This window comes from Cebus imitator, unplaced genomic scaffold, assembly GCF_001604975.1.
Source record: "Cebus imitator isolate Cc_AM_T3 unplaced genomic scaffold, Cebus_imitator-1.0 Scaffold347, whole genome shotgun sequence".
Taxonomy (NCBI): Eukaryota; Metazoa; Chordata; class Mammalia; order Primates; family Cebidae; genus Cebus; species Cebus imitator.
In genome coordinates this window covers 762,276-782,950 of record NW_016107662.1, presented here as the reverse complement: position 1 = coordinate 782,950, position 20,675 = coordinate 762,276, and the positions used below count along the sequence as shown (strand labels likewise).

Here is a 20,675-nt window from a genome sequence, read left to right as displayed (position 1 = left end):
TTTTTTGAGTAGGAGTTTCGCTCTGTTGCCCAGGCTGCAGTGCAGTGGCATGATCTTGGCTCATTGCAGCCTCCGCCTCCCGGATTTAAGTGACTGTCTTGCCTCTAGTCTCCTAGGTAGCTGGGACCACAGGCGTGCACTCCCACACCCAGCTAATTTTTTTCTTTTTTTGTATTTTTAGTAGAGATGGGGTTTCATCATTTTAGCCAGGCTGCTCTCGAACTCCTGACCTCAACTGATCTGCCTGCTTTGCCCTCCCAAAGTGCTGGCATTACCGGTGTGACCCACTGCTCCCCGCAGGACGTGCTTTTTTCTGTGTGCGCCTGCCGCCTTTCTTGCTCCTTTCTTTCTTTTTTGCCTTCCTCTCTCCATTTCTTAAGTAAAGGACTATGCGACTTCATAATTTTGATACTCATTTAACTTTTATTTAGTGCTTACTGTGGTCCAGGATAAGCCTGGAGTTTTATATATGTTACTGGATTTATCTCTGAAACAACTCTATCTTGTGGATATTATAAATGAGGAAACTGAGGATCAGAGCAGTAATTTGTTCAAAGTCACACAGCTAGTGAGTACATTTATGGAACCTGCTCAGTCATCTTTAGCTTATCTAAAATGGTGCCTTTGGTCACGCTACCTCTGTACTTCTCTATTCATTTTTACAGAATTTGTTATAGTCTCTTATTGTACCAAAAATTGTACTATAGATGTTGACCTATGTCTCTCTACTGGAATTTAGGCTCCTTGAAGGAAAGAACCATACGTTTTTGATTCCCAGATCTCTATTGTATTAGCTACTGAAATCCTTGTGGCTTAAGTGATGGAACCCATGAATGAATGAATGGAACATACACTCGGGTTTCTTGAGGTAGATGTTCTTAACTGCCTGACTCCATTACAAAGTCCTGCCCTCATACATAATTTCCACCTCTTGGTGTAGAACTTGCTACGCAGTTGCCCTTTTTTGAGTGCTTAATATGTTCCAGGCTTTATTTTTATAATTTTACTTTTCTTTTTTTTTTCCCATTTATTTATTTTATTGTATTTTAGGTTTTGGTGCATGTGAAGAACATGCAAAATTGTTGCATAGGAACACACATGGCAGTGTGATTTGCTGCCTTCCTCCCCATCACCTACATCTGGCATTTCTCCCCCTGCTATCCCCCCCCCAGCTCCCCACCCCCCACCGTCCCTCCCCTATTTCCCCCCAACTGACCCCAGTGTGTAGTGCTCCCCTCCCTTTGTCCATGTGCTCTCATCGTTCAACACCCGCCTATGAGTGAGAACATGCGGTGTTTGATCTTCTGCTCCTCTGTCAGTTTGCTGAGAATGATGGTTTCCAGGTTCATCCATGTCCCCACAAAGGACCCAAACTCATCGTTTTTGATGGCTGCATAATATTCCATGGTGTATATGTGCCACATTTTCCCTATCCAGTCTATCGTCGATGGGCATTTGGGTTGGTTCCAGGTCCTTGCTATTGTAAACAGTGCTGCAATGAACATTCGTGTGCACGTGTCCTTATAGTAGAACGATTTGTAATCCTTTGGATATATACCCAGTAATGGGATTGCTGGGTCAAATGGAATTTCTATTTCTATGTCCTTGAGGAATCGCCACACTGTCTTCCACAATGGTTGAACTAATTTACACTCCCACCAACAGTGTAAAAGTGTTCCTACTTCTCCACATCCTCTCCAGCATCTGCTGTCTCCAGATTTTTTAATGTTCGCCATTCTTACCGGCGTGAGATGGTATCTCAATGCAGTTTTGATTTGCATTTCTCTTATGACCAGTGATGATGAGCATTTTTTCATATGTTTGTTGGCCTCACGTATGTCTTCTTTTGTAAAGTGTCTGTTCATATCCTTTGCCCACTTTTGAATGGGCTTGTTAGTTTTTTTCTTGTAAATCTGCTTTAGTTCTTTGTAAATTTTGGATATCAGCCCTTTGTCAGATGGGTAAACTGCAAAAATTTTTTCCCAATCTGTTGGTTGCCGATTCACTCTAATGATTGTTTCTTTTGCTGTGCAGAAGCTGTGGAGTTTGATTAGGTCCCATGTGTCTATTTTGGCTTTTGTTGTCAATGCTTTTGGTGTTTTGGTCATGAAGTCCTTGCCTACACCTACGTCCTGAATGGTTTTGCCTAGATTTTCTTCTAGGGTTTTTATGGTGTTAGGTCTTACATTTAAGTCTTTAATCCATCTGGAGTTAATTTTAGTGTAAGGTGTCAGGAAGGGGTCCAGTTTTTGCTTTCTGTACATGGCTAGCCAGCTTTCCCAACACCATTTATTGAACAGGGAATCCTTTCCCCGTTGCTTGTTTTTGTCTGGTTTGTCAAAGATCAGATGGTTGTAGATATGTTGTGTTGCCTCCGAGACCTCTGTTCTGTTCCATTGGTCTATATCTCTGTTTTGGTACCAGTACCATGCTGTTTTGATTACTGTAGCCTTGTAGTATAGTTTGAAGTCCGGTAGTGTGATGCCCCCCGCTTTGTTCTTTTTGCTTAGAATTGACTTGGCTATGCGGGCTCTCTTTTGGTTCCATATGAAGTTTAAGGTGGTTTTTTCCAGTTCTGCGAAGAAGGTCATTGGTAGCTTGATGGGGATAGCATTGAACCTGTAAATTACTTTGGGCAGTATGGCCATTTTCACGACATTGATTCTTCCTAACCATGAACATGGAATGTTTCTCCATCTGTTTGTGTCCTCTCTTATTTCGTTGAGCAGTGGCTTGTAGTTCTCCTTGAAGAGGTCCTTTACATTCCTTGTTAGTTGTATTCCTAGGTATTTTATTCTCTTTGTGGCAATTGTGAATGGAAGTTTGTTCTTGATTTGGCTCTCTTTAAGTCCGTTATTTGTGTATAGGAATGCATGTGATTTTTGCACATTGATTTTGTATCCTGAGACTTTGCTGAACTTGCTTATCAGTTTCAGGAGGTTTGGGGCTGAGACGATGGGGTCTTCTAGATATACAATCATGTCGTCTGCAAATAAAGACAACTTGACTTCCTCCTTTCCCATTTGAATGCCCTTTATTTCTTTTTCTTGCCTGATTGCTCTGGCTAGAACTTCTAATACTATATTGAATAGCAGTGGTGAGAGCGGGCATCCTTGTCTGGTGCCACATTTCAAGGGGAATGCTTCCAGTTTTTGCCCATTCAGTATGAATTTTACTTTTCATAATAATACTACAAGTGAAGTATTTTGATCCTTATTTTCCCGATGGGGAAAAAGATTAAGAGGAAACTCACTCGAGTTCCTTCCGTTAATAAACGGGGAATATATCCTACTCCTAAATCATCCGCTCCACCCTCTGCTTCTGGACAGAGACCTTTCATGAGGGTTGGTTGGTGGCAAGAACATGAAACTACATAGTTTGGAAAATTTTCAGTGTTTAAGTCAAGTTGATGAGCAAAGGATAGCCAATACTCCTCATTCATTACTTGGAGGTGGGAAGACATACCATATATAAATTCCCAAGCCATAGCATCCCAAACTTCCTTATATATTTTCATTTATTTTTCCTATAAAGTATATTTAACCAAAGATATCAAACGTGTCTTAGGCAGTAGGACATCTTTCAAGCAGAAGCTGATACTGATTGGATTGACTCTAGTCTCCATGTTTCCTTTTCAACCACGGAATTATCATTTTCTTAGACAATAAAATTAGTGGTGAGAGAGAGACAGATGATCAGTAAACTTATAAAACTAGGCCTTGAGTAATTATGTTTATCATTTTCCAAGTAAATAAAGCAAGAAGAGAGAGGCGATACTGTATCTTTTATTTTTATCAATAAAATCCTAACAAGAATTAGATTCAAAAAATAGTCATGCATCACTTAAAGATAAACATGTGTTCTGAGAAATAAGTCATTACACAATTTCATCATGGTGTAAACATTATAAAGTGTACTTGCACAAACCTAGATGTTATAGCTTACTACATACCTAGGCTTGGGGTATAGTCTATTGCTGCTAGGCTACAAACCTGGACAGCACTTTACTGTACTGAATACTATAGGCAATTGAAATACAACGGCATTTGTGTATCTAAACATACTTAAGCATACAAAAAGTACAGTAAAAATACAGTATGAAAATTTTTTTAAGTGGTACACCTGTGTAGGGTACTAACATGAATGAAGCTTGAAGGTCTGGAAGTTGCTCTGAGTGTCAGTGAGTAATGAGTGAATATAAAAGTCTAGAATATTATTGGATACTACTGTAGATTTTATAAATACTGTATAGTGAGGCTACTCTAGGATTAGAAAACTTTCTGTCTTCAATAATAAACTAACCGTAATGTACTAGAACTTGTTTCAAATGTTTTAACCTTTGGAATCTTAAATAATACTTAGCTTAAATCACAAACACATTATGCAGCCGTAGAAAATAATTTCTTTACATCTAATTCTATATGTTTTAGTCTATTTTCAATTTTTTTTAAAACTTTTAAGCTTTTTATTAAACATCAAGATCCAAACACACACCATAGTGTAGGCCGACATGGAGTCAGGACCATCAATATCACTGTCTTCTACCTTCACATCTTGTCCCACTGAAATGTCTTCAGCAGCAATAACGTGCATGGAGCTGTCATCTCCTAAGATAACAACAATGCCTTCTTCTGGAATACTTCCTGAGGGACCACCACGATCCCATGGGTAGTGAGCAATGCTACAATGTTACGACAGTTATGACATCACTAGGTAACAGGAATTGTTCAGTTCCGTTACAGTCTTACAGGACCACAGTCGTATATGCGGCCTGTCATTGACCAAAATGTTAGTATGCAGTGTAAAGCTGTATGTCAGGCAGTTGGTTAACCAAAATTAGCATCAATATTTACCTATGGCCTTAATGTAACACAAATGTCACATACTGTTTTCTATTGATTCTTGTATCACCTTTACACTCAAGTCTAATTATCCTCTATATGTAAACTTTAGTCATGGTTTATATATAATTAACTTTTTATTATATTAACAAATATAACCTGTTACATTACAAATACCTAAGAGAATACAAGTTCCTAATAGTTTAATATTATTTCATGGGTTTCTATATGTTCCTGCCATATCAGAGAGCATCTTGCAAGAAAAGAAAGTATCTTCCAGTGAATTTTTCTCCGTGAAGATCATGCTGAATTTCATCTTTCCATTAATTTTTTTTCTCCTCTGTTCCTCATTGGGCAGCTTGGTAATCTACTTTAGACAGCATTTAGTATAGCAGTAAGTTTGTGTGAGCACTAAAGAATAAAATTAAATAATAATAGCTAGAATAAATAATTGATTTAAAACATTTAACAATAATTTTTAGTTTCATTTGCTATAAGTGATATGTTTCTATTCTAAGCAAAACAAAAAAAAAATTGGTGGAAGATATTTTGTCACTTACCAGGCCAGCAGTGACAAGTATAATTGTCAACACTGTCCTCACATGTAGCATTATTGTGACAAGGTTTTGACCAACAAGGAGGCATCGAAGTATCACAGTGTGTCCCTGTGAATCCACTACCCGTGCAGTTACAGCTATATCTGGAGAGTAAATGAAATTTTCATGTCAGCTGTTGGTCATATTGAGATCAGATATCTTTATACTGTTTCTTCATCTGTCCATCAACCCAAGACCCATAGCATAGTCTTACTACCCCCAAAACTATGGGGAATTAGCTATACAGGACTGAACGCATGATGTATTTTCATATTAATGTCTTATTATCTTTAAAAAATTTTAAAGCACATCTTTATGCAAACCATGACTATTGACTTAAGTTTCTTTATTTATAAATTGAATATAGTACCTATGTTTCAAAGTTACTGTGACAATGAAGTATGCATGTAAAGAATAAACACAGTATCCCACGTATCCAAATGTACTAAATATGTTGCTACTAAATAGCACTTAATAAAATTGTTAATTTTTCTAAGGTGGTAGAGAATGATTTATACCATCATGGCACTCTGTTATACAGAGAGCCCATTAATAAGGTCCCATATGAGAAGGGAAACGATAAATTATGAAAAACTCAGGAAAAGCCTTCATTAAGTGAATTGTGACTTATGACATTTTCTTATTTTTAGATTGCAAGAATATTTAAGCCTTGCTATTTCTAATTATTCAGGGATTGAGTGGAATTATCAAATAGTCCCAAAATACAAATCTAGTGAAGAAAGTTGTTAATTTTATTGAGGAGACTTTTAATTTAGATGTGGGTCTCCTCAAGGATTTAGTATTGTAAAAAATAGACCTGCACACTCAGCTTAGGCAAAATGAGGGTCTTAGGAAAACAATACCTATGCATTTATAAAGCAGGTAGAGTCCTCTTCGCTATGGCTTTGTGTTTTTATCACCAAAGCAAATGTTATAAGTGACTATAATCTTCATATGTGTTGTTAGAAATCTATTCACGAATCCATTTGTTCAATTAAAAAATACCTACTAAAAGGCGGGGCATGGTGGCTTATTCTTGTAATCTCAGCACTTTGGGAGGCTTTGGTGGATGGATCACTAGATTAATAGATTGAGACTATCTTGGCCAAAATGGTAAAACCCTGTCTCTGCTAAAAATACAAAAATTAGCTGGGCATGGTGGCATGCACCTGCAGTCCCAGCTTCTTGGGAAGCTTGAGGCAGGAGAAGAGCTTGAACCCAGGAGGCAGAGGTTGCAGTGAGCCGAGACTGCACACCACTACACTCCAGCCTGGTGACAGAGTGAGACTCCATCTCAAAAAACCTACTAAATATCGAGTACTGGTAAAACATTAGCGACAAGAACACTGTACTCAAAGGGCTTGGCTGGCTGGTTGCGGACTTCAGTTCATGGAATTAGAAGCTCCATTTGCATAATTCCTTTGGTCTCTCTCTTTTTTTTTTTTTTTTTTCCCATATATCTCATAGCAAACATTTTAAATTTTTGTGGGAAAATAAAGTTAGTTTGTTTTGAGTTGATCTTATCACTATAATTTCAACATTTAGGCAATAAGAAATAATGGTCCAATAAGGAAATTATTCATGGCATATTCAAGTGAGGAGAATAAAAGGTAGCAAAGTTCCAGCCTTGTTTTGGTTTACATTTCCATTGGAATCAAAACATGTGTCATTTTGGATCTGATGCTTTTTGGAAACAGTGAAGTATGGAGGGTGAGCCTCCTTTTCCTCTGGAGGTATTGTGTGGAAACTTCCATTATGGTCTGTCTGTCTTTGTGTTGGCTAGTTACCTGTCTCCAGGAATGTTGATTTACTACCCTAGAGCATTATTGGGGTACAACTAAAAGTCAAAAACAAAACACAAAATGTTATTAAAAGTTATATTTTATATTTTACAAAAGAATGTACAACACATTGTTCTATTTAAAATTTGAGTGTCAGGCGTAGTGGCTCACAACTGTAATCCCAACATTTTGGGAGGCCAAGGCAGGGGAGTCTTTTAAGGTCAGGAGTTTGAGACCTGCCTGGCCAACATGGTGAAACACCATCTCTATTAAAAATGCAAAAATTAGCAGGACATGGTGGCAGGCACCTGTAATCTCAGCTACTCGGGAGGCTGAGGGGGAATTGCTTGATGAATTTGGAGGTGGAGGTTGCAGTGAACCAAGATCACACCACTGCACTCCAGCCTGGGTGACAGAGCAAGACTCTATCTCAAAAAAAAAAAAAATCTATTATTTTGTTGCAAATATTCGATGCATGTGTGCCTTTTATTGCTCTCCGTTTGACTCTGTTCACTTTGAAATTAGATTTGAGATAAATTATGTCTTATTTACTAAATAAAGGAAACCTGGATTCTGGTCCTCTTTTGCAGAGAATTAATTGTGTGAATTCGTGGGCGTCTTCTCACTTCCCTAAACTTTAGACTCCTTATTGTCATACGGAAACATTAATATGCATCTTGCCTTCCACTGAGCTGTTGAAGGATCAAGCAAGATAATTTTAAGTGCTAATCTTGTTAAAAATTGTTAAGCATTTTATAACTCGGTATTGTGGCTTAAATAAGCACTAGAAAGTTCTTCAGTATATTGTGGCTTAAATAAGTACCAGAAAGTTCTTTTTAAAGTGTTTTATATGAGCTTAATTACTGTTACACCGTTTATTATAGTCATCATATTGAGATGTAATTTATTGCTGTTCTTTTTTGCCCGAAAGCCAATGACAGACCAGTTTGATGCAGAATCACATAGCTATTTCTAACCATTATGCCTTCTCAAAAGTACTCAGCCAATTCCCCAAACACATGGAAATTAATTCAAGATATAAGTAATTAAGTATCACCGCCCTTTCCAACATGGTCTATATAACATTTTTAAAGGATTTATTGTTGTCACCTGATTTATATCCTTGACATATAGATACAACCTTAAATACACATATAGAATAACCTCCAGCTTTGTTTTTGCACCTTTTCTATCTACAGCAGGTTTATTTCGTGGAATTGAAAAATTGGCTATTTTCCATAGGATAAGCAGTTCTAAACTATTACAAGAATGACTTGTAAAATCTTCCCTCTTGAGACAGATGGTCTCCAAAGGTTATCTTTTTTAGTGAAATCTGAATGTTTTCATCTGTGGATGTATAGAGTTACCCCCGGATTTTAAGCCGAGAATGTGAGAGCTCTAAATTCACCAGAATGGTAACATAATTCTTGGTCAGGGAGTTCTAAGCCAATCACCCAAGGCCAGAGAAAACGTACCTGTTTTCCCCATCCACACACAGCCCTCCATGGAGACACGGCTGACTGGCGCACTCATCAATGTTGAGTTCACAGTGATCCCCGAGGAATCCAGGGGCACAGTCGCAGAAATAAGCCCCCAGAGCATCCCGACAACTCGCACCATTTAAACAAGGTTGCGACCAACATTCGTCAATTTCCAATTCACAGTTTACACCTTTTAAAAAAGTCAGCACAGAAAAAACAGAAAAAGTTTTAGTAAAGTGTTCATATTTTAGCAATTTGGCAATGCTTTGTTTACTAGAGTATTTGTCAATTTGTTCTGTTACCCAAAATAATTTTCCCCCTGAATTGTAATTGATAGTAACTTTTGGTGTGCGTGTGGGAAGTTGCACAAGGCAGAGCAGCTGTTACAAAGAATCATTGCATGCAACAGCTTGTGGTGTTTCGTTGGTGAAAACAAATAAGCCATTTTTAGAACAAAGTTTATTGTTAACTGCACTTTTGTTGGAAGCCTAAAAGTGGCTGTTTGGTGTTTTTTCATTATTTTTACCACTTAATTTAGTAAAGCAGCAGAGAGAATAGTGGGTGAGAGCTCAGATTCCAAAGCCAGACAGTTGGGCCAGGATTTTGGCACAGCCACTTAATCGCTGTATGACCTTGGGCAAGTTTCTCAACCTTTCCATGTTTCAGCTTCCTCACATGAAAAATGACAATAGTTGCAATTATCTCAGGGGACCCTTATTATAATTAAATGTGTTCGAAAGTACTTATAATAGTACCTGATACATACTAAGTATTTGCTAGAGAAGAAACCCTTTTTTTTTCCCACAAAAAATTTATTGTACATATAGGATGTGCAGTTATTTATCTAAGGGCTTATTTTTTTATCTTAATTTTTCTTTTTGTAAAATACTACTTTTAAATACAAAAAACTTGTGACAATATAATTAATGGCATCATTAGAAGCTATTAACAGTTCATTTTAAGATAATGTTACATGAAAAAAACTATACTTCTTACCCCCAAATTAGTAGGTTAAGTATTATTTGCTAAGCAAAAGAAGTTTATGATTTATACAAGTTGTAGTAATATTGAAATAACAAACTATTTTATTGAATGTCAAAATAGTATTTGATATACAATAATCACATTTGCATATGTTTTAAAAGACACAAAAGGAGGAATATTTATACTTACCCATCTTTATTTATGTTTCTAATCCCAAATAATAAATTATATATTAAAATGATATTGAAAGATTTTTAAATAACTCAGAAGTCAGTAGTTTGATTGATTCGTGCCGATTTTCCTTGACAGAAAATGCAGCAGGATAGTCTAACACCATTGATTATTTACAACTGCTATTAGATTCTACAAATACCCAACATAAAAGAGAAGCCAGCATATTAAATTTGATTGTTTTTTGAAAAACTTAAAAGTTAAATTTATGTCTGTAAAAATGGAAAGTTTTACAATAGTACTTGTTTCTAGATAAATGGCTTTTTCTCTGTGGCATGGTTATTTCTTACCCAGTCTGTGAAAGAGATTTTCCATAGTTGTTTTACTTGGCATAACCAAGGTCAAATAAAAGATCATGGAATTGGCCAATGGAACACCTGGGTTCTCATTCTAGTTTTTCTTTTGTAACATTCTTTTCAGCAATGTTTAATGTTTTAATCTCTCCTGTATAAAATGAAACAATTATATATATATATATATATATATATATATATTTCTATTTTTTCAAGAGTGTATGAAAGACAAAAATAAACTCTTAAAACATTTCTTCATATAACTATCTTCAACAGATATAGCTACTAAAACAATAATGTGTTAGTACTCAGTAATTATAAGATGCAAAATTGCTACCCCTAAAATGACACTGTTTTATCATGACTGTATGTAAAGTGAAGTATGCTCATTCAGGAATGTTTGGTCAATGTGGATTTTCATAGAGCTCTTTGTTTGGAGAAAACTGGCCCTTTCTGAATACCGATCAAATAGATGGGCGGGACAAGGCAGTTTCACTTGCCTTCCTTTATTTAGCTCCTTATATTTATAGGTATAGAAAAAGAGAGATTCAAAGACCTTCACTGACTTGCTTGTGTCACACAGCTGGCAAATGTCAGTGTTTCCACAATTTTGTCTCCTTCTAGTCTAGTTCTTGTCAATTCACTTTTTTGTGGTGCCCTTCCCTATATGACAATGGATTATGTCCTTCGATATTTTACCTATCTGTATTTTCTGTGAAGTATTAACATATAAAGCTAAACTGGTGGTTTAAAACTTGTTTATCAGAACCAAAGACAAAAACCACATGATTATCTCAATGGATGCAGAGAAGGCCTTTGACAAAATTCAACAGCCCTTTATGCTAAAAACCCTCAATAAGCTAGGTATTGATGGAACGTATCTCAAAATAATAAAAGCTATTTAAGACAAACCAACAGCCAATATCATAATGAATGGGCAAAAACTGGAAGCATTCCCTTTGAAATGTGGCACCAGACAAGGATGCCCTCTCTCACCACTCCTATTCAATACAGTACTGGAAGTTCTAGCCACAGCAATCGGGCAAGAAAAAGAAATAAAGGGTAATCAATTAGGAAAGGAGGAAGTCAAATTGTCTCTATTTGCAGACGACATGATTGTATATCTAGAAGACCCCATCGTCTCAGCCCCAAATCTCCTGAAACTGATAAGCAACTTCAGCAAAGTCTCAGGATACAAAATCTATGTGAAAAAATCACATGCATTCCTATACACCAATAACAGACTTAAATACAGGCAAATCGAGAACGAACTGCCATTCACAATTGCTACAAAGAGAATAAAATACCTAGGACTACAACTAACAAGGAACGTAAAGGACCTCTTCAAGGAGAACTACAAGCCACTGCTCAACGAAATAAGAGAGGACACAAACAGATGGAGAAATATTCCATGTTCATGGTTAGAAAGAATCATTATTGTGAAAATGGCCATACTGCCCAAAGTAATTTACAGATTCAACGCTATCCCCATCAAGCTACCAATGACCTTCTTCACAGAACTGGAAAAAAACACCTTAAACTTCATATGGAACCAAAAGAGAACCCACATAGCCAAGTCAATTCTAAGCAAAAAGAACAAAGTAGGAGGCATCATACTACCGGACTTCAAACTATACTACAAGGCTACAGTAATCAAAACAGCATGATACTGGTACCAAAACAGGACAGAGGCCTCGGAGGCAACACAACATATCTACAACCATCTGATCTTTGACAAACCTGACAAAAACAAGCAATGGGGAAAGGATTTCCTGTTTAATAAATGGTGTTGGGAAAACTGGCTAGCCATGTGCAGAAAGCACAAACTGGACCCCTTCCTGACACCTTACACTAAAATTAACTCCAGATGGATTAAAGACTTAAATGTAAGACCTAACAACATAAAAACCCTAAAAGAAAATCTAGGCAAAACCATTCAGGACATAGGCGTAGGCAAGGACTTCACGACCAAAACACCAAAAGCACTGGCAACAAAAGCCAAAATAGACAAATGGGACCTAATCAAACTCCACAGCTTCTGCACGGCAAAAGAAACAGTCATTAGAGTGAATTGGCAACCAACAGAATGGGAAAAAGTTTTTGCAGTTTACCTATCTGACAAAGGGCTGATATCCAGAATCTACAAAGAACTAAAACAGATCTACAAGAAAAAAACAAACAAGCCCATTCAAAAGTGGGTGAAGGATATGAACAGACACTTTACAAAAGAAGACATACATGAGGCCAACAAACATATGAAAAAATGCTCATCATCACTGGTCATTAGAGAAATGCAAATCAAAACTACATTGAGATACCATCTCACGCCAATTCAAATGGCGATCATTAAAAAAATCTGGAGACAACAGATGCTGGAGAGGATGTGGAGAAATAGGAACACTTTTACACTGTTGGTGGGAGTATAAATTAGTTCAACCATTGTGGAAGACAGTGTGGCGATTCCTCAAGGACCTAGAAATAGAAATTCTATTTGACCCAGCAATCCCATTACTGGGTATATATCCAAAGGATCATAAATCGTTCTACTATAAGGACACGTGCACACGAATGTTCATTGCAGCACTGTTTACAATAGCAAAGACCTGGAACTAACCCAAATGCCCATCGATGATAGACTGGACAGGGAAAATGTGGCACATATACATCATGGAATATTATGCAGCCATCAAAAACGATGAGTTCATGTCCTTTGTAGGGACATGGATGAACCTGGAAACCATTCTCAGCAAACTGACACAAGAGCAGAAAATCAAACACCGCATGTTCTCACTCATAGGCGGGTGTTGAATAATGAGAACACATGGACACAGGGAGGGGAGCACTACACACTGGTGTCTGTGGGGGGGGGAAATAAGGAGGGACAGCGGGGGGTGGGGAGTCGGGGAGGCATAGCATGGAGAGAAATGCCAGATATAGGTGAAGGGGAGGAAGGCAGCAAATCACACTGCCATGTGTGTACCTATGCAACAATCTTGCATGTTCTTCACATGTACCCCAAAACCTAAAATGCAAAAAAAAAAAAACTTGTTTATGTTTTTCTAAATTTTATCTTTGATAATTAAAATAAAATCCATAAATTCATTTTAATCCATAAATTAATTAGGAATCCATAAATTCATTTTATATATGCATTTTATATACTACATATATATGTATTATATATATGCATTTTATATATTACTTCGTAATGCATAAGAAATACATTTTAAATATTGCAGCTCCATTTACATGTTATAGCTCAAATACCTTGACTTTAACGTGGGCCTAGTGCATATATAGGAATGTGAATCAATAGTTTAACTGCAATTGCAATTCAAACAACTATTTACTTTTGGAGTAACTTATTTGATTATTCTTTCCATTGCTTACCTCATAATTCTTATTGTAGTTTATTACTGCTATAGAAATAGACAAAAGTGATTTGGTCTATGTCTGCATTATGCCAAAATAGCCAGATAACAAGTGATAAAAGTCCAGACCATCATTCAGATATTTTTGCATTTACTGATACTTGGCTTCACGAATAAGACATCTGGATAACTGACTACGATTTTTCATTTTTATTTGGATATTTGCTGCCAAGTGCCTACAGCCATTAAGTATACACAATTAATCAACTTTCCAAAAAGTGCCTGAACTGTGTGGTCCCTTAAATTTAGAAACATTCATTGTATGACTGGTGTTATTAAGTATGACACTATGTCATTATAACCCTATATAGCAATAGAAATTGGATGTAGTTACAGTAAGAAATGGAAAAATTTTACTGTGAAATTCTATCACAAAAATTCATCCATACATCAAAATTCTGTTGGAATTGGTTAATAGTTAAGTATGGAAAAAAGAAAACAGGAAGGGTAGTGGCAAAAACTTACAGGATGTGGGGAACTTTCATTCCCCCCAAAAAATGTATAGGACAGGATTAAAAATATTTCTCTGACCTCAGGAACTTTGGTGACTCATTATTAGTAAGACTGCAGTAATATCTGCAGTGACATTTATACATAAATATAGGCGACTGTATTAGTCAGGGCTCTCTAGAGGGACAGAACTAATAGGATATATGTATACATCAAAGGAAGTTTATTAAGGAGAATTGACGCACATGATCACAAGGTGAAGTCCTGCAATAGGCTATCTGCAAGTTGAGGAGCAAAGAAGTCAGTAGTGTTTCAGTCTGAGTCCAAAAGCCTCAAAAATAGGAAAGCCAACAGTGCAGCCTTCAGTCCATGGGTGAAGGCTCGAGAGCCCCTGGGAACCACTGGTGTAAGTCCAAGAGTCCAAAAGCTGAAGAACTTGGAGTCTGATGTTTGAGGGGAGGAAGCATCCAGCATGGGAGAAAGATGAAGGCCTGAAGACTCAGCAAGTCAGCTTCTTCCACCTTCCTCTGCCTGCTTTTTCTGGTTGGGCTGGCAGCTGATTGGATGATGCTCGCCCACACTGTAGGTGGGTCCTCCTGGGGGTAGTTCTTCCTCTCCCAGTCCACTGACTCCAGTGTTAATCTCACTAGCAGCATCCAGAGGCACACAGATATGCTCAGAAACAACACTTTGCATCTTTCAATCTGATCAAGTCTTAATATTAACTTAATATTAACCATCACAGTCACCTAAGATATCAGATTGCTAATTCCTGATAGTCAGGGATAGTTCCACTTTGAACTACCCAGTTTTCACTAACTGTGAAAAGTTTAGAAATTTTCTGGCAACCAAATATTTCTAGAATTATAATTTCAAAGAAGGGTTGAAATCACATGCCTTTCTCTAAAGTACTAAGTAAAAAGTGAAATTAGATGATGTTCCCAAATTCACTGGTTTTGATAGAGAAAGAATATCTGTGATAAATAATCTAAGAGTGCTCATTTTTTTTATAGAACAGATAATTAATTTAAGATAAGAAGCTATCCCATTTCATATTCGTTTTCTTGACAATGTGCTTTCTGGATTCCAGGAAAAGGCTTCTTAGCTCTTTTCCTTTCTTCCTTACAAAATCATTCTCCTTTTCTCCTTTTATTTACAGCAAGGTTGTATTAACTGATATGAGGAGAGTCCCCCTTGGTGAAAATCTTCACCTTATATCCCTCAGGTACGAGAAGGACCAGGGCCATTCTTGCCCTATTTCCTATTCCCCATTGTAACCTAGGCATCTATTCAAAAGATACCATGGGGAGAAACTGCCAGTTTGAACTCAACAAAAGTGACCCTAGAGTGTGACCTTTAAGTGCAAGAAGCATCAGTTCAAGTATCCTGGATTATCTTATTATCAAATCAGCATGGTTATCACTCCTTCCTAAGAAGACATCCTTTCAAGGAGGAGATGCCAGGTAGTACATTTTCTCAAATCTTCTCTAGACAGCTCATGGTTTGAGTTGCCAACGAGAGGGACTTCCAGGTTTAGAAGGCAGGAGAGAAGCTATGATTCTGTGGAAATTGTTCTGACCAGTCTCACACACAGGCAGGTGTGATTCATGGCAGCTTCCTAAGGTATTTAGAGAACCACCAATTTTAACTCTGTAAGATGGGATAGTTGAACATTCTCAGAGATTCTTCAGAATTACAGCACCTTTATAGGAGCCTTTTAAAAACTCCTACTTTGGTGTTTTGAGCTAAGACTTTTGCTGGCAACTTCTTTGATTTCCTTTCCTCATCTATTCCAAACATGTCCAAGCAGAGCTAGCTTCATGGGTTTTATGAGCATGCTACCTTTGCAATCATCCAGTGCCCTGAGCTTAGAAGGAGCTTGTACTCATTTGCTTGGTTTTCCTCTCAGTTCTGGAGGCAACAAGATGACATCAAGATGTCTTTAGGATTGGTTCCTTCTGAGGGTGGTGAGGAAGAATCTGTTCCATGTTTCTACCCTAGTTTTCTGGTGGTTTTCTAGCAAACTTTGGCATTCCTTGCCTTGTGGAAGCATCCCCCCCGATGTCTGCCTTCATCTTCATATGTCATTCTCCTAGTATATGTGTCTGTGTTCAAATTTCCCCTTTCCATAAGGACATTAGTTATATTGGATTAGGGGCCCGACCTACTCCAGTATGACTTTCTCTTAAGTAATTACATTTGCAATAGCCCTGTTTTCAAATAAGTTCACATTTTGAGGTACTGAGTTAGAACTTCAACATAGGAATTTGAAGACACAATTCAACCCACAACAGACTCTAAGTTTGGCTAAATGTTCTGCTATCACTTGAAAAATTTGAACAAGAGACCACACATTTTCATTTTGCATTATGTAAATTATGTTGTATAGCTTCTTCTGTGTAAAAGCCCTTAATTCTTATATTAAACTCTTTATACCTGAGCTTTACAGAACGGCTTGTTTTTTCTTGATGAAATCTTGATTTAGATACAGACCTAAGATGAGAAATATTTGGCTGAAATCCTCAAACAAGCAGAACTGTTCAGATTTTGGTTCAACCCCTAAGTGAGACCAGAAAAGCAGAGAGCCAAAAAACAAAGCAAGGGTAAAAGTCCCATACTCTTGATCCACCCTCCGTGAGTTGGCAATTGGCTACAACCCCACGTGAGTGTTATAGTTTGAGGAGAAAGGTTGTCAGTGTCCCCATTTTTCTTCTAGAATTTTGGAAAGACATCAGGCCGCACAATTTTTAAGCCACCATAGCACAGAAGGGCAGAGAAGAGGAAACTTCAGAAGACCCGGATGGATGGAAACAAGATAGCTTTTAGAGCGTGCTTGTTGAAACGCATGCAGAGCAGTCACACGTTTTCTCAAATGACTGAGATGAGCTAAGGAATTGTAAAAACAGTACCTGCTACTGTTTCTTTCCTTCGTCCCCTTTTCCTTTGCCGTTTGTCAAGGAAAAGTGGAAAGAACGTAAAATTTTTAGATAGACCATCCAGGACTGAGCTCTTCTCTGTCACTAATAACACTGAGGTTGGCTATGGTAAATGCTACACCAATGGTAGGCATTACCTACAGCGTGTTGTCATTTCCTGCATTCTTTCCTTAATTCTTTAGGGTAGTAGAATGAAAAATGTTTGAAAAGTGATTAGAAGCAAAGACAACTCTAAACGAGAATTTAGAATAGCCTTAAATTCACTTATCAATAAATATAAATGGCATTGCTCGGAGTATAAAATCTAGAGATGGGAAAAATTTGGGAGCAACCAGTATATCAAATATGATTTTTTAAAAAAATCAACAATTAATGTAGAAAAAGCAGTAGAGCAATAGTAAATATATAGCTAAAATTAGGTAATAAATACTTGAGGTCGATTAATAACCTTACAGCTAGAGGAGAAGAAGGTAGAAAAATGGAGCTTTCCAGTACTGGAAAGTAGAAGGTCAAAAACTAGAAGGTTTAGAGAGCAATGACAGACACATCCCAGATGCTTCCCATGGAGCCTGTGATTGTTGGGGAGACATCAAGACAGAGAAGGAGCGAGAGAGGGTGTGGACATGGAGAGGCCAGGCAACTGAGGTCCTGCTAAAAGTTCAATGGAAGCAAGGAAATGAGAAGCCTCAGGATGCGGTGATAATTTTGGTTGTAAAGCAGGTTTGAATGACGCTAGGGTCTAACTTGAAAATGGCTCCTTGCATGGTTGTAGTGGAATAGAGATGAAGGTGACTGAGAATAAGAAGCTCACAAAATTCCCAAAGCATGGTCCATACAGTTCCAATAATGGCTTCTAACCACATTTGAGTAAAGTGAAAATTTATTTTAACCTTTTTAATGTTTTGTTTTATTTCCCATTAAAATTCTGCCATCACTCTATATGCTAGTTGTATGTCATACCAGACTGTTTGCTTTCCTTCAAACCTACCATATACCTCGACCACTCCAAATTTTCGTACACACTGATCTCTGTCCGGAACGCTTTCTTCCCACTTGTCACCCAGTGAAGTCATCCTCTTAAAGCTTATGTTAAACATTCCACCAGTGGACTCATAGGAACAGTGGTTTCAGCAAGAAACCCAATCTTCCCTCTTGGCCTTGAGAATCATGGAGATAAGAACTCTTTAAAAAGATTGTGTGGAAAGTAATCTCCATTTGAATAAATGCCAAGTTTCAGCAAAAGCCATGGGATTAAAGGCGCATTATGAAAAACAGAAATGTTTGGTTTATCTATTTGTAGTTGCAACGAGACTATAGATAGAGAAGCAGGTGATCATTCTAACAGAAATCAGAAAGAAGATTTTTCCCTGTGACATTTTCACATAAGCCAATGTAGTACATTAGCAACCTGTATCTTCAGACCAGATCACACTTATTATTATTGTTATTACTTTTTGAGATGGAGTCTCACTCATCTCGCTTTGTCACCAGTGGTGCTATCTTGGCTCACTGCAATCTCCACCTCCCAGGTTCAAGCAATTCTCATGCCTCAGCCTCCTGAGTAGCTGGGACTACAGGCACATGCCAACATGCCTGGCTAATTTTTGTGTTTTTAGTAGAGACAGGGTTTCGCCATGTTGGTCAGGCTGGTCTTGAACTCCTGACCTCAAGTGATTTGCCTGCTCTGGCCTCCCAAAGTGCTGGGATTACAGGTGTGAGCCACTGCATCTGGCCCAGATCATCCTGATACTATCTGTAGAATGTCTTCTTCAGTCTTCTCACAGGTGTTGATAGGGTTTGGCTGTGTTCCCACACAAATCTCATCTTGGATTTCTATGTGTTGTTGGAGGAACCCGGTGGAAGTGGAATTGTGGAATTGTGAATTAGTAAAAACCTTTTTCCTGTATAAATCACCCAGTCTTGGGTATGTCTTTATTAGCAGAGTGAAAATGGATGAATACAGGAATCACTCCACAATTCCGAATACAGGAATCACTCCACAATTCCAAATACACGATAACCTTCCTCTCCGCACCCGTGCTGATATGCTCCACTCCCATGCCTGCCAAAACTCTCCTCTCAGTGAATAATATTATCATCCAGGTCATCCCAGCCATAGTTCTAGGAGTTATCACCTTATTTGCTACTATTCCCCATATCCTAGTTAGTCATCAAATCTCATCATTTCTCTCTTAGATATGGATCTAAAGTGCCATCCTTATTGCTGTGACCTTAATTCAACCCACATCATCTCTCATCTGTTCTCACTTCTACTGACTTCTCTTTTCACAATCACTCTCTACATTTCTATAGAAATGTGATCACTATAAGGTACAAATATGACTATACCATTGCCTGCTTAAATTTTTGACAGCATCCCCCCTCTATCTGCTTGTTTCTGAAATAAAGCACAATTGCCTTCTGATGCAGTGGAAGCTTCTAAACGATGTGGATTCTACTGGTGCCACCCACAGCAGCGTCCTCAAATCTCCATTGTCTCTCGCGACTCTAGTCTGCGCATAGGTGTTCCCCGTACTTGTAATGCCCCAATCCTCACTCCCTACTCCCCCAGGCCAGCTCCAATTAGTTCCCAAATATCCAGTTTGTACATCACATGATTCTGGAAACTACACTTACTCACTTACATTTGCCTCTAATGGTGCTCCACTGTGCTCTCGAAATTCCCCTTAATATAAATGTCTATATATATTGTCCTCAATTGCTTATTTTTCTATTTTATCTACAAAATTGTGAGCTCCTTGAGGTCAAAGTCTTTGTCCTTTAACACCAATATCTGTGGCACTTAACACATATTATTCAATATAGAAAATGCTCAATAAATGTTGAATGCATGAATAATCAAGTCACAGCTATGGAATAATCTCTCCAGGAAGGCAAATTGTATGCCACAACAGAGTTTCTCAGTGTTTATACAAGCCTGGGCCATAAATCCAAGGCCCAAAATTCAAATGTGTGGCTTTGGCAAATGTTTAAAACATATTATGGTTTCAGAATGATTGTTCCCCAAACTTCTGATCAGTATTTAGAGACTTTGCACTCCAACTGGCATCTTTCGGCATTCAGAGATTCATGTTAACATTCTATGCCACAAGATAATATGCATTATATGCTATCAGGATGGAACAGATCTTGACTCTGACGCTGTCCTCATCACTCTTTACAGTGGGCAGGGAGCACACCATGCAGCAGCAAAGCATTGATAAACCATTCTGAATGCCTTTCTCGTTATCTGCAGAGCCCACTCTTTGGAAATAATGGTAGTCTGGCTTCAGACCATCGTCTTAAATTTCAGATTCCATTCAATGTATTTGATGCTTAACAGGCCTCTATGCATAATATTTTTCTTTCAAATAAGAATTATATATGCTATTTTGGGGCTCTTTATGTATATCACATACAACAGTTATCAGTGCTAGTTGGTGACACAAGTGTCAGAGCAATGAGGAACATTGAACAATGAGGAACAATGAGAGTATTCAGTTTCATTATAGTGATAGATATACAGTAGGTTCTCCTCCTATTAATCTGTTTAACAACCCAAAGCAATAAGGAGAGGCTGGATGACTTCCTGCTCTGATTAATAACATTAAATAACCATAACAATGTTTAGCAAGATTTCTGGCAAGTCAA

At 37.7% G+C, this 20,675-nt stretch overlaps 1 protein-coding gene across 1 annotated transcript in view; it reads right to left on the bottom strand.

The window, feature by feature from the left end:
• Positions 1-20,675, bottom strand: part of CRB1 (crumbs cell polarity complex component 1) — a 222,629-nt gene that overhangs the window by 131,021 nt on the left and 70,933 nt on the right. Inside the window, exons 3-4 of the mRNA XM_017506056.2 lie at positions 8,694-8,889; positions 5,402-5,541 (exon numbers count right to left, since the gene is read on the bottom strand). Coding sequence (XP_017361545.1) covers positions 5,402-5,541; positions 8,694-8,889 — 336 coding nt within the window. The remainder of the gene's footprint in view (positions 1-5,401; positions 5,542-8,693; positions 8,890-20,675) is intronic.